Source organism: Dictyostelium purpureum (genome assembly GCF_000190715.1).
Source record: "Dictyostelium purpureum unplaced genomic scaffold DICPUscaffold_68, whole genome shotgun sequence".
Taxonomy (NCBI): Eukaryota; Evosea; class Eumycetozoa; order Dictyosteliales; family Dictyosteliaceae; genus Dictyostelium; species Dictyostelium purpureum.
The window spans coordinates 61,101-89,030 of NW_003519405.1; the positions used below are offsets into that span (position 1 = coordinate 61,101).

General features: G+C 23.5%; 10 protein-coding genes across 10 annotated transcripts; 9 read left to right on the plus strand and 1 right to left on the minus strand.

Annotated features, from left to right (window-relative positions):
- The first annotated feature begins 1,022 nt into the window (after positions 1-1,022).
- On the plus strand, positions 1,023-7,793 carry DICPUDRAFT_54227 (uncharacterized protein). Its single transcript, XM_003286325.1, has 3 exons — positions 1,023-1,092; positions 5,794-7,318; positions 7,427-7,793. The coding sequence occupies exons 1-3, from the start codon at positions 1,065-1,067 to the stop codon at positions 7,734-7,736; spliced, it is 1,863 nt and encodes a 620-aa protein (XP_003286373.1). The 5' UTR covers positions 1,023-1,064; the 3' UTR covers positions 7,737-7,793.
- Positions 7,794-8,014: 221 nt separating this feature from the next.
- DICPUDRAFT_77267 (uncharacterized protein) lies at positions 8,015-9,523 on the plus strand (the record flags this gene model as incomplete). The annotated part of the gene is made up of 3 exons (XM_003286326.1): positions 8,015-8,042; positions 8,188-9,157; positions 9,220-9,523. The coding sequence occupies 3 exons, from the start codon at positions 8,015-8,017 to the stop codon at positions 9,521-9,523; spliced, it is 1,302 nt and encodes a 433-aa protein (XP_003286374.1).
- A 1,519-nt stretch (positions 9,524-11,042) lies between these two features.
- On the plus strand, positions 11,043-12,630 carry DICPUDRAFT_97364 (uncharacterized protein; the record flags this gene model as incomplete). The annotated part of the gene is made up of 2 exons (XM_003286327.1): positions 11,043-11,280; positions 11,343-12,630. 2 exons carry the CDS (start codon positions 11,043-11,045, stop codon positions 12,584-12,586), a joined length of 1,482 nt encoding a protein of 493 aa, XP_003286375.1. The 3' UTR covers positions 12,587-12,630.
- A 766-nt stretch (positions 12,631-13,396) lies between these two features.
- Positions 13,397-14,305, minus strand: DICPUDRAFT_77269 (uncharacterized protein; the record flags this gene model as incomplete). The annotated part of the gene is made up of 3 exons (XM_003286346.1): positions 13,397-13,467; positions 13,532-13,878; positions 14,202-14,305. 3 exons carry the CDS (start codon positions 14,303-14,305, stop codon positions 13,397-13,399), a joined length of 522 nt encoding a protein of 173 aa, XP_003286394.1.
- A 173-nt stretch (positions 14,306-14,478) lies between these two features.
- Positions 14,479-15,857, plus strand: DICPUDRAFT_150357 (uncharacterized protein; the record flags this gene model as incomplete). The annotated part of the gene is made up of 2 exons (XM_003286328.1): positions 14,479-14,487; positions 15,663-15,857. 2 exons carry the CDS (start codon positions 14,479-14,481, stop codon positions 15,855-15,857), a joined length of 204 nt encoding a protein of 67 aa, XP_003286376.1.
- Positions 15,858-17,196: 1,339 nt separating this feature from the next.
- Positions 17,197-17,828, plus strand: DICPUDRAFT_77270 (uncharacterized protein; the record flags this gene model as incomplete). The annotated part of the gene is made up of 2 exons (XM_003286329.1): positions 17,197-17,382; positions 17,439-17,828. The coding sequence occupies 2 exons, from the start codon at positions 17,197-17,199 to the stop codon at positions 17,826-17,828; spliced, it is 576 nt and encodes a 191-aa protein (XP_003286377.1).
- A 230-nt stretch (positions 17,829-18,058) lies between these two features.
- On the plus strand, positions 18,059-19,087 carry DICPUDRAFT_30850 (uncharacterized protein; the record flags this gene model as incomplete). Its single annotated transcript, XM_003286330.1, has 3 exons — positions 18,059-18,404; positions 18,479-18,504; positions 18,572-19,087. 3 exons carry the CDS (start codon positions 18,059-18,061, stop codon positions 19,085-19,087), a joined length of 888 nt encoding a protein of 295 aa, XP_003286378.1.
- Positions 19,088-19,487: 400 nt separating this feature from the next.
- On the plus strand, positions 19,488-19,742 carry DICPUDRAFT_150360 (uncharacterized protein; the record flags this gene model as incomplete). Its single annotated transcript, XM_003286331.1, has 2 exons — positions 19,488-19,506; positions 19,579-19,742. 2 exons carry the CDS (start codon positions 19,488-19,490, stop codon positions 19,740-19,742), a joined length of 183 nt encoding a protein of 60 aa, XP_003286379.1.
- A 318-nt stretch (positions 19,743-20,060) lies between these two features.
- DICPUDRAFT_97365 (uncharacterized protein) lies at positions 20,061-21,138 on the plus strand. The gene is made up of 2 exons (XM_003286332.1): positions 20,061-20,513; positions 20,591-21,138. The coding sequence occupies exons 1-2, from the start codon at positions 20,158-20,160 to the stop codon at positions 21,102-21,104; spliced, it is 870 nt and encodes a 289-aa protein (XP_003286380.1). The 5' UTR covers positions 20,061-20,157; the 3' UTR covers positions 21,105-21,138.
- A 1,086-nt stretch (positions 21,139-22,224) lies between these two features.
- On the plus strand, positions 22,225-27,359 carry DICPUDRAFT_97366 (uncharacterized protein). The gene is made up of 4 exons (XM_003286333.1): positions 22,225-22,314; positions 23,016-23,892; positions 23,967-26,904; positions 26,982-27,359. Exons 2-4 carry the CDS (start codon positions 23,074-23,076, stop codon positions 27,290-27,292), a joined length of 4,068 nt encoding a protein of 1,355 aa, XP_003286381.1. The 5' UTR covers positions 22,225-22,314; positions 23,016-23,073; the 3' UTR covers positions 27,293-27,359.
- Positions 27,360-27,930: the final 571 nt, after the last annotated feature.

Consider the following 27,930-nt stretch of genomic DNA (forward strand, 5'->3'; position numbering starts at 1 on the left):
AAAAATAAAAAAAATAAAGAAAAAAAAAAATAAATAAAAAAAATTTATAAAAAAAAAACAATAAAGATAATCCATAAAAATAATTATCTAGATTTAAAAGAATATAATTAGAGGATTCTTAATATTATATACAGGAAACAGAGAAAATAAAGAGTAAAAAGTGGGGGGGTGGGATTTTAATAGATAATAGGTAAAATTTAACAATAACAAAATAATTGTTATTTTCATTTCAAATATTGTCATTTTTAAACTAAAATAGTAGGAAAGAGTATAGAGTAGAAATTAAAGAGTAGAAATAGATTTTTATAAATAAGGAATAAAAAAGACATGGAATTTAATTTTAATTTTAAAATTTTTTTAAAAGATTTAAATATAAAATATATTAAAATTTTATATTTTTTTAATAGAATTTAAAATGAGGGTATATTTTATTAGTTTTAGTTTTAAAGTCGACCATTTTAAAAAGAGCAGTGTTTGTTTAGATTTAATTTGTTGTTTAGATTGATTTTTAAAATATTTATATAAAAGATTTGATTGTTTAGTTTGTTTGTTTGTTTGTTTGTTTTTTTTTTGTTTTTTTTTGATATCTTAATAATAAGGTATAAATTCGTATACGGTTAATTTTTTATCAGTATTATTTGGGATTTGATTATCGATTTGACTAATGCTACTTTCTTCAAATAAATTTGATTTGCTAGTACCAAAATCTATAAATAAAAAGGATTAGTTTTAAAAGATTTAGAAAAATAATTAGTATCAAAGAATGAACATTTTTTTAAAATAAATCAAAAATAAATCTTTTAAAATTAAATATTACATTTAGATAAGAATGAGGTAATTTCCATTTTTTAAATTTATTATATTGTTTATCAATATTTGTTTAAAAATATAACTTTTGGATATTATTATTTAAATATTTTATATTTAATACTAAATATTTAAGAAAAAAAATAATTGATGTTAAATATTTATATTATTGAATAAAATAAAAAATATGTAATTAAAAATTGAAAAAAAAAAAAAATTATAATAATTATAATAATAAAAATAATAAAAATAAAATTATGTGTATTAAACAATTTTTTAAAATAAGTTTTGTTATTAAAATCAATAAAATAGTGGAGAGAGTGAGAGTGTGTAATAGAGTATATTCTATAAAACGAAGAAACAAAGAGAAAAGCAAAAATTGTGAATACCAATAAAATACTGTTGTTAGGGAAAATTTAACTTTAACACCACCACTACCACCACCACTACCACATATTTATATATACGTATTTTTATTTATATATATATAATATAAATATATTAAAATAAGTATATGCCTTTTAATTTTATTTGTGTGAATATGTGTATTTATAACATATTTATAAAAGTTGATAGAATTGTTCATGCAATATATATGGTAGTGCACAAATAATAATAATAAAAAACTGATAAGTAGTGAAAAAAGTGGTAGTTATATTTGTTATTTTTTATTTGTGTTCCTTATTGTTATTATTTATTTTTATTTTTTATAATTAATACACTATCATTGTTTGAAGATACCACATTTAGGTTGAAATAATAACAATAATATATTATTTACTCTTTATATAAAGAGAACTATTTTTATTTTTAAAAGTGTTAGTTGTTTTTTTTTAATTGTAAAGGGTTATATATCTTAACTAATTGAAAATTTATAAGTAAATTTCCCTAAATAATAAATAACATATATGTTTTTGATATAATCGTACATAAAGGTAAACTCTATATACTGTTCAAAATTTTGATAAATAGTTTCCCTAATTGTTCTATATATCTATTTTAATTTAATAATGGTACATTATATTTACAAATCAACCCTATATTATATATCTAAAAAAATTCATATAGAAAAAATAATTACTTACCCCTTTTACCACCATATTTTAAATTGGGAAAAAATAATAATACATCATATAAAAAAAGTATGATACCCCCATAAAACACACACTCGCTCAAATGTTTTTTTAATAATTTGTTTTTTTTTTTTTGATTTATTTGGAGCGTGGTAGGTATTAATTTTTTTAATTTAATAGTTTTTCATTTTTTAATAATTTTTTATTTATAAATAAATCAAAATAATAAAAATAACAAATAAAAATTAAAACCAATTCAATTTAAAGTACAATTCATGATCATTGTTTTCCTATCGACATCATATTATATGCCTTTTATTTATTAAAAAAAAAAAGTTTTTTTAAATTTTATTATTAAAAAAGTGGTTATTTTATCATACCAAAAAGAATCATATTCTTTCATTTCGTCTTTTAAATCTACTCTATTTTCCTAAATAGAGTTAAAATATAAAGTATGTAAATTTTTTTTTCATTTTTCTCATTTTTTTTTATAATTTTAAAATAATTATTATTAATCCATAAATATAACTTCTAAAAATAGATTATTTAAAACTTTAATTCAAATAATCAATTGTTTAAGTTTTTTATTTTTTTTTTCAGTTCATTATAATTATTTTTTTTTTAAAAGTTATTTTTCTTGTCCATAAATGTCAAAATAACCTATTTTTTTTTTTTTTTTTTTTTTTTTTTTTTTAAATATAGAACAAATTAATTTTCAAAATATGTTAGATATATACAAAAATTTAAGTAGGAATCTCTAAGACATCTAATTTTATAATGCAACGTGCACATATTAATTGTTTTTTTTTTTTATTAACCAGTATATAGAAATTAAAGTAAACAATTATTTTAATAAAAAAGAAGAAAAGGAAAGTTGTCAAAATTAAGTTTAAATTTTATTTTTAAATATTTAAAAATAAATGTTTATTAAACACACAAACCACAGACACATGCACTCACATAATCATTAAACACACATTTTTTCAAAATTTTTAAACAATTTCATGAAAATAATAAAATAATAGTTTAATTATTGTAATAATGTTCACCATTCCCACTCTAAATATAGAACTCCAACATTATTAATAATATTGGTATTTAATTAAATTTTGACACCCACATTTTTATAATTAAATTTATATATCTTTTAAAAATCAATAAATAAAATAATAATTATAACAAAACAAAACAAAACAAAATAAAATAAAAAAAATTATATATATTATATAATATATTATTGTTAATTATACATCATTTTATATTTTTAAAAAATAAAAATAAAATAAATAATTATAATTAATATGTTTTGTTTTTTGGTATTATATTTATATAATTGTAGAACCCAGGAAGATTTAATATTTATTTAATTTAATTATCACTATCTTCTTCTTCGCTATCTTCTGGTTCTTCTTCTGCATCACTACCCATTAAATCTGAAAATCTATTTTGTTTTTGTTTCTTTTGAGCTTGTTTTTTCGATTTTTTGTATTCTTTAGTTTCATTTATAATTTCTTGAATTTCTTCTTGTTGTTTTTTCTTTTGCTCTTCTTCAGTTTTTTGTTTTTTAACTTGGGATTCTTTTGATGAATCTTGTTTTTTCTGTAACTTCTCTTGTTCTATTTCTTCAAGCTTTCTTTTTTTTTCTACTTGTTCAGCTTTCTTTTTTTCTAGATCTTCAGCTTTCTTTAGTTTTAATTTCTTTAACTTTTCTATTCTTTGTTTTTCTTTTTTCTTTTCTTTATAGGCTATATTTTCAATTTGATCTTTAGTGTAACCAGAGGACCATTGTTCGATGATGGTTTTATCACGGATTTCAGGCATACGTGGTAAATAAAGTAATGCATAACCAGTTGCTAATAGACCGATATTTAAACGATGGAATATGAAAATATATGGACATAAATGTTCTTTATAGGCACGAACATGTGAAACTAGACCAATAACACCCTTTTCCATAATTTCACGATCCCCAAATGAAATTTTTCTGGCCTCATTTATTATACACTTGGCATCGGTGGCTAATGGAGTTTCTAGTAATGGTACCTTTTTAATCTTTAAAAACTCGATATAGTCCTCTTCCTCTGGTGTCAAAAATACCAATGCATTACCTTCACGTCCCATACGAGCAGTTCTACCAATACGGTGAATAAAAGCTTTTGGATCTTGTGGAGCATCAAACTGTACAACCCAGTCTACATTTGGAATATCTAAACCTCTTGAAGCAAGATCGGTCGATAGCAATACACCATTTTTAGATGATGAGAATGCATCAAATACTTTAATACGTTGGTTATGTGGAGCTTTACCATGAAGTGAAAAAAACAATGATTGTTTATCTTTAAAATCTTTAAGGGACTGAATAACCTTGTAAAAATAATCCACCTCTGAGCAGGTCAAGAAATAAACGATGATCTTTTTATTTGATAAATTTTGTAAAAGGAAATGTACAAGTTGATTAAATTTCTGTTCAATTGGTACCATCATATATGTGTTGTTTAAAGAGGTTGGGATAGTTTGATCTTGTTGTGCTTCAGTTTGCTTTACTGAAATTGTAATTTTGAAAGGATTTCTCATACCTGTTCTTGCCAACTCTTTGACTTCACTTGTTTGGGTTGCTGAGAATAGACCTGTTCTTCTTTGCTTTGGTAACTTTAATAAAATAGAATTGATTTGCAAGTTGAAACCCATCTCTAATAAACGATCTGCTTCATCAAAAATTAACATTTCAAATTCTTTAAATCTAAATTGTTGATCATTTTTTGTTACTCTTGTTAAAAATTCATCGATTCTACCAGGTGTACCAATAATAATATTGCCACCATTATTTTTAAAATTTAATATATCTTGATAAATATCAGTGCCACCAATTAATAATAAACTTGTAATTTCTTTCATATCCTTTTCTTTTTCTTCGCCCTCTTCTTCTTTTTCTTCGTTTTGCTCTTCATTTAATAAATCTTCAATGTCGTATTCTTTTTTTCTATTAAAGTCATTTAAAAACTCTAATAATACCTGTTGGATTTGAATAGCCAATTCTCTAGTTGGTGAAATAATAACTGATACGATATCGTCTTTTTTTAATTGTTGACGAGTTTCATCATTATTTCTATTTAATATTTTCTCTAATATTGGAATAAGGAATGCCAATGTTTTGCCTGAACCTGTACATGCTTCGACTAACACGTCTTTATTTGTTAAAAACAATGGAATAACTGCTGATTGGACTGGTGACATACTTTTAAAACCCAATCTTTCGATGGTTGATAATATTCTATCATTTAATTTTGGTTTAATATTCCAACTTCCTGAATTAACTTTACTTGTCATTTTTTATTTTTATTTTTATTTTCTATTTATTATTGTTTATATTGACGCATATATATTTATATATTTTATTTATTTAATTTTATGAAAAAAAAAAAAAAATAAAAAATTATTTCGTTTTTTTTTTTAAATTTTTAAATTTTAAATTTTTTTTTTTTTTTATAATTTTTTTTTATTTTAAAACCAATTGTAATTATTAAAAATAATTTTAAATCGGAAATAAACAAATAATTATAATAAATATAACAACACACACACACATATATATATTAGTACACATAGTTTATAAATTTAAATAATAATACAATATTAAAATAATAAGAATAATTATATAACTAAATAAAACAAAAATTTATATAAAATCAAATTTATATAAAATAATACATACCACATATGACCAATTTTGATACACCAACAAATAAAAAAAAAAGAACACTGGAGAATCAAAAACAAAAGAAACAACAAAAGGTATTGAAAAAAAGTGAAGAAGAAGAGGTCGAGGTTGAACAGGTCATACTAGAAGAAAAGGTGTTGGAAATTCAAGAAAAGAAACCATTACAACAACAACAACAACAACAACAACAACAAGGATATATTAATAAATTTCAGTTTTTAGAAGATTCAGACGACGGTGAACAAGAAGAAATGAATAGAACATCATTAAAGAAAAAGAAAAAAACAAATAAATCAAATAAATCAAATGTCGAAAAAGAATTTCAAGCAAAATTAAAAGAGACTGAAGAGAAATTTAAATTATACCAAGAACAAACAGAAAATCAATTGGATGGTTTGGCAGAAGAAAACACACCAAAATTAAAAATCATTAGAGAGAATATAGTCATTAAAGATATTCAGTCCTATTTATTATGGTTAATGTTAAGATTTAAAGTTTCAACACCAAATTGGGTATTCACCACCATGTCACCTTTGATATCCAAAGTTGTAGTGGTATCTATTCAAGGCTTCAGTCAATTGATGTATGATAAAGTATGTTTATTAAGCGGCAGGGATATATTTGGCCAAGTTTTTCAAGAGACTAAAGTAGAGTTACAATTACCAAACTACAATCATATTTTCGACAATTTATTATTTATCAAAACACATAAAGCACCCAGACCCGACCCATCTTTCAAAAAAGAAATTGAACCCAAATCATTCTATTTATTAAACGATGAGCAGCTCATCGAAAATGGTTATTTTAATACCAAAGATTTAAAAGAAGGTTGGATATATAGCAAACAAGTAGAATCAATTGTAAATATTTTGAATAACAAGGAAAGTAGCACATCTGTTGGTGACGGTGCCGATCAAGACTCTTTGACCTTAATAAACAACTTGCATACAGAGGTTAAAGAAATGTTGGCTATCGATTGTGAAATGTGCAGAACACAAGGTGGCGAGTTAGAACTAACCAGAATTAGCATCGTTAATGAAAAGAGAAAGGTAGTATTGGACGAGTTCGTTTTACCAGAGAGAGAGATTATAGACTACCTTACACAATACAGCGGCATCACTAAAGAAACTCTAGAAAAAGTTACAAATCGTTTACCAGATATTCACAAAAAACTCTATGAAATTATAGGTCCTAATACTGTATTGGTAGGTCACTCTTTAGAAAATGATTTAAAGGCAATGAAATTCATTCATAGAAAAATTATAGATACCGCCGTTCTATTTCCAACTGGCTCATCTGGTAAATTCCCATTAAAATACTTGACAAAGAAATATTTAAATAGAATCATACAAAATAAACAAAGTGGTCATGACTCTATCGAGGATGCCAAAGCTGTAATGGAATTGGTTCAATTGAAAATTCAAAGAGGTAAAACATTTGGAACTAAATTAGAATCATCAGAAAGCTTTTTCGACAAAATTCATAAATTTGAAAAGAAATCAAGTTTCATAGATAGATTGGACGATATTAAAACCTATACAAGCCAAGTAGTATCATGTTTTGGATGTGCAACCGATAATGAAGTTATAGAAAAAACAATTAAACAATCAAGTGCAAACTCACCAAGTGATTTTATTTGTTGTCAACTAACCGATTTAAATGATCATTTTAAAGATTTACTTCCAAAACCAATTAATATAAATACAGTTTCAAAATCAATGTTAGAAAATATTTTATCAAATAATAATAATAATAATAATAATAATAATAATAATAATAATAATAATAATAATAATAATGATAATAATAATAATAATAATAATAATAGTAATAATACACCAAATGAAAAAGAATTAAAAGATACTCCACTACTAAGTGAAAAAGAAATTAAAGAAATTCAACAACTTGATGGTATTGAAATTACACCAAAGGTTAAATCGATTGTATTCCAAATGGAAAACCAAATTAAAAAACTACACGAAAAATTAGAAAAGAATACTTTGTTAATGTTAATTTTAGGCCCAGGCCCAACAAACGATATAAACCGTTTCAGAGCTGAGGGTAATAAGCAAAATGATTATCTTCTTTCTGTCGAAACGGCTAAAGAAGGCTATGCATTTTTAACAATAAAGCAATAAATAAATAGATAGATAATAAATATACAAATAATAAATGAATGGATTATAATTTTATTTAAAGATTATTTTTATTTTATTAAATATTTAAATTATGTTTAATTCATATTCCCCAAAAGTGCAATAAATAGCCACAGTAATCGAAAAAAAATTAAAATTAAAAAATATTTTATTTTTTTTAAATTTTTTTAAATTATTTTTTTTATTTTTTTATTTTTTTTTATTTTTTTATTTTTTAATATATTATAAACCTTGTTATAAATAATAAATAATAAACCATCATGGAGGATTTAATTAAAAACAATATTTGTAATGATATACAATATATAGATAATCATTATATTAATAATAGAATAGCGCGTATTGAAATCACCACAGAATGGAATTCAGAAAACTATATGGATTGGAGAAACCATCTATTAAAAGAAAAATCAAAAAAATTTTATACTAAGAGATAAAGGTGATAGAAGAGATGAATATCTACAAAAAAGATATCAGATATTAGATTTAAAATATAAAAAATCAAACAATAACAATAGATCAAACAATAATAATACATCAAATAATACATCACCAAATAATATAAATAATATAAACCCACCATCCCAACCACCAACTACAACAACAACTACAACTACAACTACAACAACCGCAACATCAAATAATAATAATAATAATAATAATAAACCAACTCAACAACTTATAAATTTAAATGATTTTTCATTCAAAGGTATGAATCATATTTTTGATCAACATAAAAGATCCATCACAAGAATTAAATTTGGGAATAATAGTAAAGATTTGTTAGGTTTTTCATCAATTGATGGTACATTGTCTATATGCAGAGTATTATCACCACCATCACAAACACAAGTTATAGGCACACTAAAAGGACACCAATCGTCAATTATAGATTTTGAATGGTCACATAATAATCAAGATTTAATTACAGTTTCAATAGACGGTACAATTAAGCTATGGTCTATTATATTAGATCCTTCTCAGCCACTAACAACACCTGCAAATATACAACAAATTAAAACTTTTGGTAAAGAACTATCGATTGGTGTAATTTTATGTATATGTTTACATCCACTAAACAGTAATTTACTATTTGTTTCCGAAGATAAAGGTATATTAAAAGTCATTGATACCAGTAGTGCCAAAGTAATTACAAAAATTAAAACTGTAGCTCCATTTACATGTATGCAATTTGAAGCAAAAGGTGGTTATTTATTTTTAGGTGATGAAAAAGGAACAGTTTTCATATTTAAATACGATCGTGACACCCTATCGTTAGTAAACAAACAACAAGTTTCAAGCAAACCAATCACTTCAATAAATGTACACTATTGGGTTCAAAACCAAAAACAAATCCTATCATTTGTAGTAAATTCAAAGGACTCGTTAATGAGAATATTTATGTAAGTTTTAATATCAATGAAATGGAAATAAAAATAGCTTTATTAATTTTCTTTTTATATAGGGTGAAATCATTATCGACAGGTGTATTTGTATTATTTAGGGAAATACCAATTTCAATTAAAAACTCATTAATCAAAAGTATATTCTCGCCAGTTAATAAAAATAGAGAAGGCTCATTTATAGTATCAGGCAGCGAAGATTCTTCTATTTACATATACGACGTAAACAAAAAAGAAAAACCAATAATTAATCAACTAATGGGTCATGCTTCACCCGTAATCGATGTTGCTTGGAATAGTGACGAATCATATTTAGCCACTGGCGATTTTTCAGGTATAGTAATTATTTGGAATCGTAAACGTTAATGTAAAAAAAATAAAAAAATAAATAAATAAAAATTTTTGATTCAAAAAATCAAATAAGCTGTTTGAAAAATAGGCACAAACGAATGTGTATTGGATAAATAAAAGATACACTTGAAAAACTAAAAAAAAAAAATTAAAATTTTAATAGCTCTGATTTGGTTCACAAAATGGTGCCGTTGCACTCCCATAAAAATGGGTTTTTTTATTTTTATCCCCTAAAATTATAGAAAAAAAAAAAAATTTATTTTAATAAAATAGTTTTTTAAATTTTTTTATTTTTTTTTTTTAAATTTTTTATTATTTTTTTTTTAATAAATTTAAAATAATAATTTTATAATAATTTTAAATTTTTTTATTTTTTATTTTTTTATATACTTATTTTATAATTTAAATAATTGTTTTTTATTATAATAAAATAAATAATAAATTTAATAATATTAATTAAATTTTAATAAAAAAAACTTTTTTTGCTATAGTTTATAAATATATTTTTTTTATTTTTTTTATTTAAATATAAATCGTAGAAAGCAGGTTGTGTATATCAATAATTAAATAAGGTAATAAACTTTAGTTTTTTTATATCTTTTCATTTTTTAAATATTTAAAATATATAATTTTAAATAGATATATATAAATATATAATTCTTTTTTTTGTATAAATGTATTTTTATATTTTAATTTAAAATTTAATTAAAATAAAACAATAAACTAAACTAAATTCAAATAATTAAATTAATTATCTCACTTTTTTTTTTTCCTATTAAATTCAATAATTCGTCTGTGTGTTTGTGTGTGTTATTTTTTTTTTTTTTTTTTTTTTTAATTTTATTTTTTTTTTAAAATAATTTTTATTTTTCCACATAAAAATAAAACATACACATATATTCCACTTATCGAAAACGTTCCACAAAATATAATTAAAAAAAAATAAATAAACTACACCCCACACAAAGATATATTAAATGTGTATATAGGAAAATCTACCACCTACACACCCCTATACATTGTAAATTTATTAAATTTTATTTTATTTAAAATTTTATTTTTATTTTTTTTAATATTTATTTTATTTTATTTTTCTCATTCTCTCAATATCAATATCAATATCAATATCAATTTTAACAATAATGATATAAATTATTTAAACACACATTCACACATATAAATACATATACGATAAGGTAATATTTGTTTTTATAGCACAAAAAAACAATAAATATCTATAGCACAAATTATTAAATTATTATGATAAAGAAAATTTTATAAAAAAAAAAAAAAAAAAAAAAAAACATATAATATATATAAACACAGATAAAAATTCCACTGTTAAATTTTATATTTATATTTTAAAATTTTTTTATATTTGCACATTCATTGTATTTTTTTCTTTTCTCCATTATTTATATTATTGTTATTTTTAACTATACATACAATAAAAAAACTAGTTTACTAATTTAGAATATAGAGTTTTAAAATTTTATAGTTTTTTTTTGTACAATAATAATAATAATAATAAAGAATGGGTTATACATATAAAAGTAATTTCGAAGGTGATATTAGAAGATTTTCAAGTGATTCAGAATTATCATATCAAAGATTAAAAGACAAAGTTTCAAATTTATATAGTTTATATGATATCGAGTTTATAATCACCTATTTGGACGATGGCGATAATATTACAATAGCAGACAATAAGGATATAGAAGAAGCTTATAAAACTATTATTGACAATGAAATTTTAAGATTAACAGTTACAAGTAAATATAGAATAAAGCACTTTTAATATTTTGGATCTCTTATTAATTTTTTTTTTTATTAGGAAAAATAGAGAAAGATACATCTAATAGCAATAGCAATAATAATAATAATAACAATAATAATATTGATTCATTATTTACCCAATTATTATCAAATCAATTTGTTCAACAAATGATACCACAAGTAATGAACAGTTTAGCAAACAACCCAGCTTTAATGACATCAATTATTCAAACTGCTGGTGCAGCATTAAGAAATAATAGTAATAACGATAATAGTTTAAATAATTTAAATAGTTTAAATAGTAACACAAATGAAATTTTAAATAATTGTAATAATAAAAATATAAATTTAAAACGTGCATCGCCTCATCTTTTAAATGCTAGCATCAGTAATAATTTCCATACACACTCAACAGACTCAATAGTTGCCACCTTACAACCAATAGCCGATCAAGAGAATAATAATAACAATTATAATAATAGAATAACATTAACTTCATCTGGTAATGAATCTTGTAATGGTAGCTTTTCATCATCAATTTCATTTGAATTGGTAAATAAAGAGAATGAAGATAATCAATTATATTCAACAAATTCAACATCATCATCAACAACTTCAACCTCATCTGCCTCAGCATTAAACAATAATATTAATAACAATACACCAACTACCCAAAGACCACCATCACCAATGGAAAAAAATAAAGATAAGGATAATAAAGATAAAGATAATACCAATAATACATCGAATCGTTTGTCAGGTCTCCCAAAATCATTCCTTAATATGTTACCATTTACCACAGCTAAAAATGATGTTAAACCAAAAGATGAAAATATAACTACAAGCACAACTAGCACAACACCACCTCAAGCAATTCCACAACAACAAGCAAATATTAATAGTCCAACTCAATCATCACCAAAACAGGAGCACGTTTTATCATCATCACCATCGAAATTTTCACCATTACCACCACCAAACATTTCACATTCACCAAGTCCTGTATTTTCACATAACTTTAATAATCCTTATATCCATTCAACTGCACCAGGCATTAGTATATTGCCACCACCTGCACCAGTTCCACCATCTCATCCATTACCACAAGTTCCACAAACTCAATCGCCACAACCAATTTTAATTCACGAACAACCACAAGTAAATGTAGAGCCATCCCAAAAACCACCACAAGATTTAGATCAATTAAATTTCATTAAAGATGCCCTACAAATCTCTGAAGATGAAGCAAGAAAGTTATTAATCAAACACAATGGCGATGTTCACAAAATTTTTGGAAATTAATAAAAATAATATAAATAAAATTAAAATTAAAATTTTATTAATCTAAAGATTATAATTTATAATATTTATTTAAATTTAATTAGATTTGCAATATTATTATATCGAACCTATTGAAAAGTTTAAACCTAATATGTCAAATATCTATTTATCTTGATTTATTATTTTTATCCTTTATGGATTGTAATTTCTTTCAAAAGTATATTTCTCTATAAATGGATACAATTTTTTAAGTTTATTTTTTTTATACATATAAAATAAAAACAATTAAAGAAACTTTTAAGAATGTTAGTGAAATTTTAACAAATATCAAACTTTTATTGAAAAAACTTTAAGAATTTATCCTTATTTTTATTTTTATTTTTATTTTTATGGGTTTGGTTGATTAAAAAAATTTTTTTAATCAAATAAAAATAATTAGCTGATGGATAGGAAACACTAAATCTTTTCTTCTAATGAACCACTAAATCTTTTCTTTACCTAAAACTATTCGATGATACCATAGTTGCTTGGCCAGAACAATGTCTGATATTCATCAAATAGTTGATTAGAAGGAAAAAATTCATTGGTATTGATTTAGTCCAGAGGTCTTTTGTAAGCTGATTGGATCTTTACCTCTTTGGATTTTGGACAGATATGATAAATTCTTTTAAGTTTATTTCTTTTTTGATTTCTATGAAGTATTATTTTTTTTATCTATTATTATCTATTGTTACTAATAGTATCTATACTATTAAAGGGATTATAATTATAATTTTTATTTATTATAATTATAATTTCTATTTAGATTATTATTTTTTTTTTTTTTATTTTTTATTTTTTTTTTCCCCTATTATTATTGTCACTTGTATAGTTTATAAATCCGCATATTATACAACGGAATTCTATTAAAAAAAAATTAGTATGGGTTATACTGTAAAGAAAAATTTTAAAGTAAATAAAACTTACTATTTGGGGTGACTTCACTTGGAAATCTTGGAATACAGTTTCCACAATTCTCAAAAAAAAGTAAATTTGAGTCGGAAACTAAAATAAAATAAAATTTTTTTAACCACCATTTTAAAATAATAAAAAAAATGAATGGTTGTTGTTTTTGTGGTGGTGGTGGTTTTGGTTTTGGTTTTGGTTGCTGTTGTTGTGGGGTTGGTCCAGGGATTGGTTGTTGTTGTTGTGGAGTTGGTTGTGGGATTGGTTGCTGTGGAGGTGTGGTTGGCTGAGATTGTTGTTGTTGTGTGGTTGGTTGTTGTTGTGGTGGTGGTGGTGGTTGCTTATGTTGGTCCTGTTGGTCTCTATTACTACCATCTAAAAAAAAAAGTTAGACACTACATTACAGATATAATATTTAAATAATGAATACTGTTTGATACCTACTCTTTTTAAAACTTTCATATTGTTCTATAAGTTTAATTGTATGTTGGTAGTCTGTTTCTTTTTTTCTTTCATCAAAAATTTTTTCGAGACCATTATATAATTTAATTTTTTTTCATTATATTTTATTATTTTTTCAAATGAAAATCTATATAAATTAACTAAAAAATAGATTCTAAAATGATAATATAAATGTTAATATAAATAATAAAAAAATATAAATACATATTATTAAAAATGAACAACTTACATCATTGAGAATAATAAAATAAATGCAAAGCACATTGACTTTTCAGACAAAGTGCTGGATGAAAGAATTACTTCGTATAAAACGAATGCTAAAATTATTTCCATTATAATAAAAAAGAAAAAAACTTTCTTATAAATAATATAATGAAATTTTTTAGAGCTATTTAATTGGATCTCCAACTTAGCAATATTAGATTCCATAGCCAATACTTTTTTTTCAAAAATGTTATTCTGAATACAAATAAATCAATAATTAATATTTATTTTTTTTATAAAGTATGTTTATAGTAGATACTTACTTTTTTTGAAAAAATGTTACCCATTTTTTAATTTGCCTATTGCAATAGGGTAAAATATGTATATATTAAATATAAAATAAATATATATAAAATATTTAAAAAAAAAATAATAAAAAATTTTTTTTTAAAAAAAAAAAAAAAAAAAAAATATAATAAAGCAAGACAAAAATTAGTTGATTTGACTTGACTGAAAAACATACGAGAACCTAAGCGGGTTGGACACAAAAATTAAGCTGGACTATTTACAAAGGGCTTTTGATTGATGGTTAGCTTGAATTTAAAAAAAACTAAATTCGAAAAAAAAATTTAATTAAAAAGAGAAATAAATTTAATTTGAATAAATAATAAAAAAAAAATTTAATTAATTTTAATAATAATTTCCTTTTGTAACTATAATAGATTAGATCCAAACTGATTGTAGCCTTTTTTGTACATACTATTAAATTTTTAATCTGTAGCTATCATAAAAGTAGTGATGATGCATTTATTGTTTAAACACATCCCCCCAATAAAAAAATAATTTAATTAAAAAAAATTAAAAAAAATTAAATTATAACCCCACTACCCACTTTTTATTATTATTATAAAAAGTGGCTAATATGTTTGGGAAATGAATTAAATTTTTATTTTTTTTAATTAAATAAAAATGAAAATTACCATATTTATAAATCATTGTAATCTAAATTATTCAAAAAAAAATATAATGATGCCTGTTGAATTTAAACAAAAAAAAATCAACTGTTGAATTTAAACAAAAAAAAAAAATTTATATTTTGTTGTCAATATTTTTAAAATAAAAAAAAAAAAAAATAAAAAAAATTTGATAAAAAAAAATTAAATTTATTTTATTTATTTATAAATTTGATTATTTATCTATTTATTTGATTATTTTTTTATTTATTTGATTATTTATTATTAATTTGAATATTTATTTATTTATTTATTTTATATAAAAATAACTTTAAAGTCATGTTGAGAAATTACTTTTATTTTTTTTTTATAATTTAATTATTATTTATTTTAATTTTTATTTTTATTTATATTTTTATTGAATAAAATTGTATTTTTCATAAAACATTTGTTGTATAAAAACCATTATTAAACCATCCTATTGGTTTAATAATATGATGGGTATTATAAAATACCAAAAAAAAAAATTCTAGACAATAAACAATTATTATTCAATAAATTATGGATCAGAACGTGAAGAGCAAGAGTTGGCAAATACACCAGCAGAAAAGGAGGCTATAAAGTTATTAAGTGGTGATAAATCATATCGTTCAAAGGTTTATGGCAATGATAAATCATTATCAACTAATCCAATTCGAGCCACACCATCCACAGCAACTCTTTGCTAATTAGTTATCCAAATGGAACCTCTGATAGCCCACCTGTTTCATCATCAAATGAAATTGACGATTGAATAAACTAAAAGTTAATGAAGCTCAACTTTCTATCTTTTCTGTTGCTCTGCTACTGTCACTGTCACTACAAGTGTATCACTTTCAAGCAATGACCTTATTAAATTGATGAAATGAAAAATGTTACAGAAGTTCGCGCAGGGGGTAGTGCAGCATTAAAATTTGTAATAAAGTGCACTATGCACAAATAAGGCGTGAGGTGACCAACTTAGCAAAAGGGAAATTTCTTAATTTATACTATTAATTTGAACTCCTACTTTATATGTTCAAACCTTATGGGGGTCATATACTACATTTACCCCACCCTTTAAAGATAACTATCTAACTAATTTTTGGAATGGGTCAGGGAACCCTTTCAACCTGCACCCTCCAGGGATCGAACCGAAGCTGTCGCCAAAATGTAATAAAGTGCACTATGCACAAATAAGGCGTGAGGTGACCAACTTAGCAAAAGGGAAATTTCTTAATTTATACTATTAATTTGAACTCCTACTTTATATGTTCAAACCTTATGGGGGTCATATACTACAAATTCTCATAATTGCCTTAATAGCTCAGTTGGTACGAGCGTGAGACTGAAGTTCTTAAGGTCGCTGGTTCGATCCCGGCTTGAGGCAAATTTTTCCTTTTTTATTCTTTTTTCGAAAAACGTAGTAATCTTCCGGGAGAACAAACACTCAATCATTGAGGTGGATGTTTCCTACAAGTTACCGCTCCGGGTTCGAAACCCAGTCTCGGTAAGTTTTCCGAATCACACACGAATTGACGTTACCGTGCCCAACTTGTATGCAGTGTGGTAAAACTCATATAAGCATTAAACACTACCAAACACAATAAACTGATGACTTAATATATTAAGAATCATCTTCACTTTTAAAAAAAAAAAAAAAAAAAAAAAAGTTGGATGTAATGTATTCATATACATTTTAGAATTATTTATTATCTATCTTAAGTAGCTCCATCTACATTACAAATACAACTTACCGGTTAGGGTCCAAACCCCAGTCTCGCAGATTTTAGACTCATACGAATTGACACTGTGCAGAACTTACACATATAATTTTAAAACATAACTAAATAGTTTTTAAGCTGCACCATAAGGCCGAAATAAAATCATACGAGTATAAAGAACAACATATCAAAAACAATAAATACAATAAATACTGATGCAGTTTTTTTTATTAATAAAAAAAATTTTAAATTTTATTTCTATTTTTTTTCTTACTTTTTTTTTGGATATAAAAAAAAAAATAAAAAATTTATTTATTAATCAAAGATGATTGAAACAATTAAAATAGTTTGTAATGGAGACTTAAAAGTAGGAAAAACCAGTTTTATTAAAGTTTTTATTGATGATCTTTTTCCAGAGGTTTACCAAGAAACAATTCTTTGTTCAATAGATTATAAAAATTTCGAAATTGGGAATAAAAAATTTAAACTGCAAATTTGGGAAGATAATTTTGTAAGGTCAATAACTAATTTAACCAATATAAAGATCAATACTAATTTTTGAAAAAGGGTTATAGAGGTTGCTTCCCTAATGAAAAAAGATTGATTGAAAATACATCAATTGCATTTTTGATTTATGACATTACAAATTTACAATCATATCAAAGTATTTTAAGATATTGCAATGGTTTTTTTAATGAGAAAACAATAGTTACACTTGTAGGAACAAAATTAGATATAGTAGATTTAGATAACAGTAAAAGAAAAGTACCTAAAGAAGTAGTAAAAGAAAACTCAATGCTATTCGGTTATGACTACTTTGAAATTTCTTCAAAATATAACATAAATGTTCACAATTGTTTTTTAAAACAAATATCAAAATTAAGTTTAATAAATGACAATATAAATATAAATATAAATAATGACAAAAATAATACAGCATTTAATAATAATATATAAAGGAAATAAAAAACAATATAAGAAATAAATGTATTTGTATAATAAATTAAAAAATATTAAATCAAAAATAATACTAAATATAGGGGGTGTGGTAAAAATGGGGGAAATGAAATATTTATGTGAAATATTTTTTTTTATTTTTTTTTAAAAATTTCATTTTTTTTTTTTTACATTTTTTTTTTTTTTATAATTAATTATTACAATTTCATTTAATAACAATAATTATAAAAATGAGTGTTAAACAAGTTTTAAATATTGCAAGCAAAATTAAATTAAACAATGGTGTTATGATGCCATTATTCGGTTTAGGATGTTATCAAGTTCAATCTGAAGATATGGAAAAAGTTATTAGAACCTCAATTGACAATGGTTATATTTTAATCGATACAGCATCGGCATATAGAAATGAAGAAGCAATAGGCAATGTATTAGAAAAGATTTTTAAAGAAGGCAAGGTCAAAAGAGAGGATCTATTTATCACTACTAAAGCTGGAACTGGTGAACATGGATATGATAATGCAATCACCGCATTAAATGACTCATTAAAAAAATTAAAATTAGATTATGTTGACTTATGTAAAGTATAATATTATAAACAATGACACTTATTGCTTAACTGTTATTTCTAATTTATTTATCTTCTTATAAAGATCTCATTCATTGGCCAGGTGTAAAGGTAATATTAATATGAATTAATTTCTAATATTATTATTATAATCAACTGTATTAATTTAAAATTTTAGGGATTAAAACCAGAGGATGAAGCAAATTCAAAAACACGTAAAGAAACATGGAAAGCATTTGAAAAGTTATATGAAGAAAAGAAATGTCGTAGTATTGGTGTATCAAACTATACAATTAAACATTTAGAAGAACTCTTATCACATTGTAATATTAAACCAACAGTAAACCAAGTTGAATTTCACCCATTCCTCTATCAAAAGGAGTTATATGAATTTTGTAAAAAGAACGATATAGTATTGGAGGCATATGCATCATTAACCCGTGGTAAGAAATTTGATGATGAAGTTATTGGTGAAGCTGCAAAATCTCTAGGAAAAACCAGAGCTCAATTACTTCTTCGTTGGGCAATTCAAAAGAATATAGTTGTAATTCCAAAAAGCTCAAACCCAGAAAGAATCATTGAAAATGCCAATATTTTCGATTTTGAAATTTCTGATGCCACTATGGAGAAATTAGATTGTGTAGGTGATAATAATCAAACAAGAATTTGCTGGGACCCAACTATAGTCTCTTAAATACCCATAATAATAAATTCAAATTAATATAAACAAATAAATAAATAAATAAATAAATAAATAAATAAATAAATAAATTTTTTTCGATTACCACACTTATGTGTGGTAGTGTTAAATTTATATGGATATCTTTATTTATTTTTTTACGATTTCTAATGTGGGGAGTGGGTTTTCAAATCTTTATATAACCTTTAATATTTTCCTTATTTTTCAAGCATTTAAAAAATATTTAATATTAAAAAAAATAAAAAAATTAATTGGGGTAAGTGAGTGGGTGGTAGTATATAATAAATATAGAAAAAATGAAAAAAGATTAATTTTTTTTAATTTAAATTTAAATAGTAATATTAAACATTAAACATTTATGTTTATTTTAAATGTTTATTTTATCAATACTAAAATGAAATTAAAAATTAGAGGTAAGAGTTTTATTTTTATAGAAATATTAAAAAATAGAATTATTAATAAAATATTCTATAAATAAATAATAGAATCTTTTTGTAAAAAATATGGGTACCAAAATTTATCCAAAGAAAATGTAACACTACAATCGAATTTACACCAAAAAAACTCTGATAAAGATAAAAGTTCTAAATCCAATGACTGGGCTTGGGATATCTATTATTTAATTTACCCAGAACATTATAGAGAATGAAAAAAAGGATTCTTTTTCAAAAAAACAAAGGAAAAATAGAGGAAAAAAAAAAAAAAGGTTTAATAAAATACAAAATCAAAGTTAGAAATAAAATTTTTATTTTACATTTTAATCATATGAAGTTTCTATTTATTTTAAATTTGAGTCATTAAAGACCACCAATAGAAAATAAATCTTAAAATAAAAAAAACGTATTGTTCTATTTTATTCTCCATCCTTCCATGGTCACAACAAATTTTTTTTTATTTATTTTTTTATATTTATTTTTTTTTAATTTTTAAATTTTTTTTTTTTCATTTTTAAATTTTTAGATTTTGATATAAATTAAAAAAAAAATTATAAATTTCAAAATAAATCATTTTATTAATATTTATATACAGTATCTTTTTTTAAAATAAATAAACTAATAAATAAAATGTCATCAATTAATATTAAAACTACAATTAAAAAAGGAAATGTTGAAATTCCACAATTTGGTTTAGGCACCTATTTAGTAGATCCAAAAGATATTGAATCATCCGTTAGAGCTGCAGTCAATAATGGCTATATTCATATTGATACAGCATCATATTATAAAAATGAACAAGCCATCGGTGATGTTTTAAAAGCAATCTTTAAAGAAGGTAAAATTAAAAGAGAAGATATTTTCATCACCACCAAATGTGGTTGTATCGAGCACGGTAAAGAGGAATCAAGAAGAGCTTTTGAACGTTCACTTAGCAAATTACAATTAGAATATATTGATCTTTATTTAGTCCATTATCCAGGAATGTAAGTAATTTCAATATAAAATAAAAGAAAAACAAATTATATACAATTGTATTAATATTAATTTTTATTTAATCTAGGTTAGCTGCAATTCCAAAAGGTGAGACATCATCAAGTTTAAGAAAACAAACATGGGAAACTTTCGAAGAATTATATAATGAAAAAAAGATTCGTAGTATTGGTGTTTCAAACTACACTATTAGACATTTAGAAGAGTTATTTGCACATGCTAAAATTAGACCAGTTGTAAATCAAGTTGAATTCCACCCATTATTAAATCAAGTTGAATTATTAAACTTTTGCAATAAAAACGATATCATTTTAGAAGCCTATGGTTCATTAGGAGGTGGTGAATTAGTTGATCATCCAACTATTGTAAACATTGCCAAACAAGTAAATAAAACAACCTCACAAGTTTTATTAAGATGGGCAATTCAAAAGAATTTAATGATCATTCCAAAATCAACCAAAGAGGAAAGAATCAAAGAAAATGCAAATATTTTCGATTTCGAACTCTCATCAGCCCACATTACCCAATTAGATAGTTTAAATAAAAACAAAAGATTTTATTGGAATCCAGAAGATGTTCAATAAAATATCCATTTATACATTATAAATATATTATCTTAAATTAACTTTTTTTTATTTTTTTTTTTTTTAATTTTTTTTTTTAATTTTGATACCTCTTGATATATTCATACTTTATTTCTTTTTATATTTAATATAGTTTCTTTCTTTTAATAAATATCTATTACCCAATTTATTTTTTTTTTCTTGAAAAAACAATCTGGTGTTATATTAATAATTTTATATTTTATAAATATAATAATATTAAAAAAATAAAATAAAAATAAATAATAACAGACACGTTTCCTCTTTAATTCAATATCTTATCAAAAAAAAAAAAAGTTAAAAATAATTTTTCAAAAAAAAAAAAACCGAAAAATATTTTTAAAAGTGAACATATCGCCTATTTACAGCAAAAATCAGTCAGCCCACACATTTAAAGCTTTAAACAAATGAATATTGGAAATAAAGTTTAAAAAACAAACATACACAGACACATATTCAAACATAATCCCCCCTTTTTTTTCAACGATTGCTTTTTTTAAATTTTATTTTTTTTATTTTTTTTATTTTTTTTTTATTTTTTTATTTTTTTTTTATTTCTTTTTTTTTTTTTTGAAAAATTTTATTCAGTTTTTTTTGTAAGCAAAAATAACAATATTTTTTATATATTTTATAGATTTATAATATTTATAAATTATTTTATTATTATTATTATTACAGATAGACTTTCAACTATTGGGCTATTATAAGTAAGTAGCCTTTTAATATAAATATAATTTTATTTATATTTTCTTATAAATAAAAGAATTAGTTATGTGTGCTGACCAGATCCAAAAAAAAGAGAGATTTTTATTTTTTTTATTTTTTTTAATATTTAAATTTTTTTAAAAATTTTATTTATAAATTCAATCATTGTATTATATATCTTAAATAAATTTATTATTATTATTAATATTAAATATAAAAATAAATAGTAATATAGTTCTTCTCATTTTGCCCAATATAATTTTTATTTTATTATAAAAATAAAGTTGGTTTTAATTTCTTTTATTTATTATATTTTATAAATAAAAGTACTTAAACATTTATTTTATATTTTCTAATTTGTTTTTTTTTTTTTTTTATTAATTTTTTTTTAATATAGGAATTATTACATATTTTTTGCGATAGGCAAAAATAAATATTGCACAGTTTTTTTTTTTTTTTTGTGCTTAAATATATTAATATTTTAACGGTATGTATTTAAAAGAAAATTAAAAGCAACAATAAAAAAATTTGGAAATTAACAACAATAATACAAATAACAACATTAATAGTTTTAATTGTTTCCATTATTTTAATTAAAATTTTTACAATGTAAATTTGTTTGTTTTTTATTTAAAGATCGTTATATTTTACGACATATTCATTTGTTTATTACATAATTGTACATATTATTACTTATAACATTTGTTTTACAGAGTAATGATAAAAATAAATGATTAAAAAAAAAAAAAAGGAAAAAATTAAATTTACCCACAAACCAACCTCCCCTAGTTTCATATATAAACACACACACACACATAATTGAACCCACCACAGTATATACACAACAAACAAGAAAAGAACATTTAATAAAATAACTAATATATAGTAACACACAACTGCATTCAATCTATAAAAAATGTTTCTTTTTTTTATTTATTTTAATTTTAATTTTAAAACAACATAACAGATATATATTTACATATTTTTTTTTTTAATTATAAATTATTGTTTTATAATTATTAATGTAACAAAATTTCTATCTGTTTCACTTGGTTTTAGTATAATATTTGTTTTTAAAGTATTTTAATTTCATTATATTTTTCTTCATTTATTTTTATTTTTAAAAATAACCACTAATTTTATCTTTCATATTTTATTTAATATGTATAATAAATATTATTAAAATAGCTTTAGTATAATAAAATTTTAAAGTAATAGTAATAATAATAAAAAATAATAATAAATAATGATCGAAAATGAAAATCAAATTATGACACCACCATTAATAGTTGACGAAAATAATCAAGAAAATGAACTACGTGATTTAAATAGTAGCTATAGTGAAAAAGAAAGTATGTTAACATCCGTAATTATCAATGATGGAGGAAAACAAATGCCAAAAAAATCATCTTCCCCAAATATTTCATCCTCATCATCACCATTTCCAACTTCACCAACTATATTAAAGTCAAAGTATAAAGAATCACCACCTCTTCTATCACACAATTCATCATATGACTCATCAGGAGATTCATCAGAAGATGAGTCTTCAATGGGTCATCATTATCAATCAAAAAAGAAAAGTGAAAACAATTCATTGTCAATGTCACCAATTTCAATTTTTGGGACAAAAAGAAATATATCAAATCCAATGCTTACCTCTCTGGATTTCAATACTGGCACAATTAACCAAAATAATGATAATGTCCACAGTGGAGCATCATCAAGCAATGGTGTTTACATTCAACATTCAAATCAACAAGAACAAGATTTATCATATTTAAAGAAAGTTGAAAAACAAGAAAATAATCAAGAGTCTAGCTTTGGTGACGATATGTTAAATGTAGATAGAATGATTGGTTACAAGAAAACAATTTATGGTGAAATCATTTACTTTTTAACAATTTTATTAACTGGTGGCGTAGTTCTTTTGGTGTACTATTGGTTTGATAAACTATATGTAAATTTAAGATATAAAAAAGCTTCACTCGAAAAATCAAATTTTGTATTGGTTTATAGTGAAGACTCAAGAACCGAATTTTGTAAAGTAAACTATTTAAATAATGTAAGTGATTGTTTTAGTTATAAATAATAGTATTTAAAATATATACTAAAAAAACTATCACTATTAATTTTTAGGATGAAAAATATATTGTTTTCAGATATTCGAGATTCTTTTTTAATAAACATTTAAAAGAATTTGAAAAAAGCAAATTGATAAATAATTATGAAAAATTCGAACTATTGAAATTAATTCAAAGTGGTTTGTCTAGTGAAAATTATAAAAAGATTTTTGAAAGATTTGGAAAGAATGAAATTAGTTTTCCCATCAAAAATATACCGCAGTTGCTATTGGAAGAGGTATTACATCCGTTTTTTATGTTTCAAATCTATAGTGTTTGTTTATGGATGGCTGAAGAATATTACTATTATGCAGTAGCAATTTTTATCATCGCCACCGTTAGTGCTGTTGTAAGCTTAAGAGAAATCAGATCAAATTTACTATCACTCAAAAAGATATCCTATTTTGTGTGTGATGTTCAAGTATTAAGAAATAATCAAATTCAAACTATTTCCTCTACCGAATTGGTACCTGGTGATATTATAGAATTAAGACAAGATTTCACTATGCCATGTGATGTAGTTTTGTTAACTGGTCAAGCTATTTTAAATGAATCCATGCTAACTGGTGAATCTATTCCCGTAACAAAATATAGTGTTTTAAGCGATGATGAAATTAAACAATTTAATAATGGTCAATTGAATTATCAAAGCGATGTTAAAGATCTATCAAAAGAAAAGCGTTCTCTAGTTTTTGGTGGTACCATTGTTGTAAAGTTAATGTCGTCCTCCTCCACCGAAGATAGAGTATTGGGTATGGTAAGAGATACTTCATTCCAAACTACAAAAGGCAAATTAATTTTAAGTATTCTCTATCCTAAGAAATCTCACTTCAAATTCTTTGTAGAGTCCCTCAAGTTTGTCGGTGTTCTATGTTTCTTGGCTTTGATTGGCTTCTCTTTATCAGTTTGGCGTCTCAATCAGTTGGGTGTCGACGGTAAAACTATTGTATTGCGTGCATTAGATTTAATTACAATTGTAATTCCCCCTGCTCTACCTATGGCAATGACTGTTGGTACAAGTTTTGGTTTATCAAGATTAAAAAAGACAAATATCTATTGTATCTCACCTCCAAGATTAAATATGGCTGGTAAAATTCAAGTTTTCTGTTTCGATAAAACCGGTACCCTTACCGAAGAAGGTTTAGATTTATTAGGTATCATTACCACAAAACTAAGTTTCAAATCCAAAAACTCATTTTCCCCAGTCTCATCACCCTCATTAAATAGCATAGCTGCAAATACTACTGCCTCTAATAATGCAAGTAATAATAGCAACTATTCATTTAACAACATATCATATTTAGAAGAGGGTTTATTTTATAATCAAGACCAACAACCAGATGAGGAAAACAATATATTTAAATATTTAATGGCATCATGTCACTCCCTTAGTATTATCAACGGACAAGTTTCAGGTGATCCATTAGAAATCAAAGTATTTTCTGCAACCAAATCAACAATTGTTGACTCCCCAGGCTCTTCAGGTCAATCTATTGTAGTACCATTGGATGATTGTATTGAATCAACAGAAACCATTAGCTATTTAGAAAATTTCGATTTTCAATCCAAACTTCAGAGAATGAGTGTTATTGTTCAATTAGATAACAGCGGTCGTAGCAATTCATCAAACACAACAATAATGGCAAACAATAACAAACCATCCTATAGCTTTGTAAAAGGTTCACCAGAAATGGTTAAAGGTCTTTGTGTTCAAAATACCATTCCAAAAGATTATGATCAACAATTGGCAATTTATACTGAAAAAGGTTATAGAGTTTTAGCATGTGCCTATAGACATTGGGATACCACTCAAATATTTTCAAAAAGGGAATTACTTCGTAAAGAATCGGAATCAAATTTACAATTTTTAGGTTTTATTATTATGGAAAATAAAATGAAATCCCAATCACCATTAATCATTGATACACTTCACAAAGCAAACATTAGAACAGTTATGGTAACAGGTGATAATCCTTTAACAGCAACCAGTGTAGCTAAACAATGTGGTATTATAAAGAAACATTCAATTTTGTTTATGGGCATAGTTTCAAACAATCCAGCAACTGGCGAGGAAGAGATATCATGGGAGCATGTTTCAAGAGAAGAAAGAGGTGATATTCATCAACTAGATTCAAATACATTATTTTTAGATGGTGATGAACAAATGGTTAGAGACTACAACTTTATTATCACTGGTCCAGTATTTAAATTGATTTATAATCATTATCTTGCAACAGGCTCAATTAGATTCATTACAATGCTCCGTCGTGGTGTGGTTTATTCTCGTATGACACCTGATGAAAAACAAACCCTCATAGAAGAATTACAAAGAATTGGTCTATATGTTGGTATGTGTGGTGATGGTGCAAACGATTGTGGTGCATTAAAAGCTGCCCATGTTGGTATTTCATTATCTGAAACAGAAGCCTCAATTGCTGCTCCATTTACCTCAACAATTACAGATATTTCATGTTGCCCATCTCTTATTAAAGAAGGTCGTGCCTCATTGGCTGTCTCATTCAAGCTATTTCAATTTATGGGAATGTATTCATTAATTCAGTTCACAACCGTAATCTTTTTATATTTCAATGCATCGGTTTTAGGTAATTGGATGTATCTCTATCAAGATCTTTGGGTGATTTTTCCATTAGTATTGTTTATGGGTATGACTAAACCTTGCAATAAATTATCTATTAAACGTCCATCTGGTAGACTTTTATCCGGTGCTATTGTTGGATCACTTTTGGTTCATATAGCTGTCTGTATAGCCTTCCAAACCTGTATTTACTTTTTGGTTCAAACTAAAAAATGGTATAACGCTGATGTTATAGATGAAGAAAATATTTTCTCCTATATCACCACTTCATTATTTATTTATGGTTCATTCCAATATTTAATAATGTTATTAACATTTTCATTTGGTAAACCATTTTTAAAACCATTGTATACAAATTGTAAGTAAAATACTACATATAGCATGTATAATAATAATGCACAAATTATTAATTAATTGATTATTTTTTTTATTTAGTGTTTTTATTTATTACTTATCTTATCGCATTTTCAACAACTATTTTATTATTATTTGTACCAACAGAGGCCGTTTGGGAGTTTTCGCAACTATTGATAGTACCAATAAGTTGGAGATTTACAATGTTTGGTATACTAGTGGCAAATTTAGTAGCAAATGTAACCGTCGAAATCTCTTTCTATATTTATAAAATTAGATCAAAAAAGAAGAAAACTATAAATCTTACACAAATATTTTCAAAAGACTCTCCAAAAGATAACAGAATACTAGAAAACTCTTTATTAATTCCAATAAATGATAATAAAAATTAAAATAATAAATATTTAAATAAACAATACATTTTATTATTAAAGTATACCATATTTTTTTTAAAAAAAAGTAAAGATATTTAAAAAAATGCCTCAAAATAATCAGTAAAAGCATACCAATTTACCCTATGATCTAAATAAGCAAAACAATTTATTATTTTGTTTTATATAATTAGAAAAAAAAAATTAATATTAATATTTTAAAAAGACCAAAACTTTTTTATTAATGCATATTTTATTGTTTTTAGTTCGTTAAAATTTTTTAAAAATAAAAAAAAAAATATTTTTTTTGGGGAAATTTGAAAAAAAATAAAAACTTTTTTTTTTCGTTTTTTATCCCACAAACAAAACAACGATAATCTTGGTATACAATGAAAATATTATTGATTAAACAATTCGAATACTATTCCGCATCCTATCATTTATGATTTTACTGATTAAAATGGGGGAATTTGCGGATATAATAAACTATTTCTTTTTACCAATCAAGGTGACCTTGGGATAGATGGTCAATATTTGAATGCTAAGGAATGGACAAATATAAACATTAAATAAATTAAAGAAAAATTTCATTCATATATTTATAAATTCACTTTTTTTAAATATACATTTATATATTTAAAAAAAGGGTATTTAAGAAA

Bases quoted from the DNA above. Each gene is read 5' to 3' on its own strand.
- DICPUDRAFT_54227 (XM_003286325.1), top strand. From the start codon at position 1,065: ATGTGTATTAAACAATTTTTTAAAATAA. The intron at 1,093-5,793 runs GTTTTGTTATTA...AACAACAACAAG, and splicing joins TAAACAATTTTTTAAAATAA to GATATATTAATAAATTTCAG. The intron at 7,319-7,426 runs GTTAGAAAATAT...TAATAATAATAG, and splicing joins AATACAGTTTCAAAATCAAT to TAATAATACACCAAATGAAA.
- DICPUDRAFT_97365 (XM_003286332.1), top strand. From the start codon at position 20,158: ATGTCATCAATTAATATTAAAACTACAATTAAAAAAGGAAATGTTGAA. The intron at 20,514-20,590 runs GTAAGTAATTTC...TATTTAATCTAG, and splicing joins TTAGTCCATTATCCAGGAAT to GTTAGCTGCAATTCCAAAAG.
- DICPUDRAFT_97366 (XM_003286333.1), top strand. From the start codon at position 23,074: ATGATCGAAAATGAAAATCAAATTATGACACCACCATTAATAGTTGAC. The intron at 23,893-23,966 runs GTAAGTGATTGT...ATTAATTTTTAG, and splicing joins AAGTAAACTATTTAAATAAT to GATGAAAAATATATTGTTTT. The intron at 26,905-26,981 runs GTAAGTAAAATA...TTTTTTATTTAG, and splicing joins AAAACCATTGTATACAAATT to TGTTTTTATTTATTACTTAT.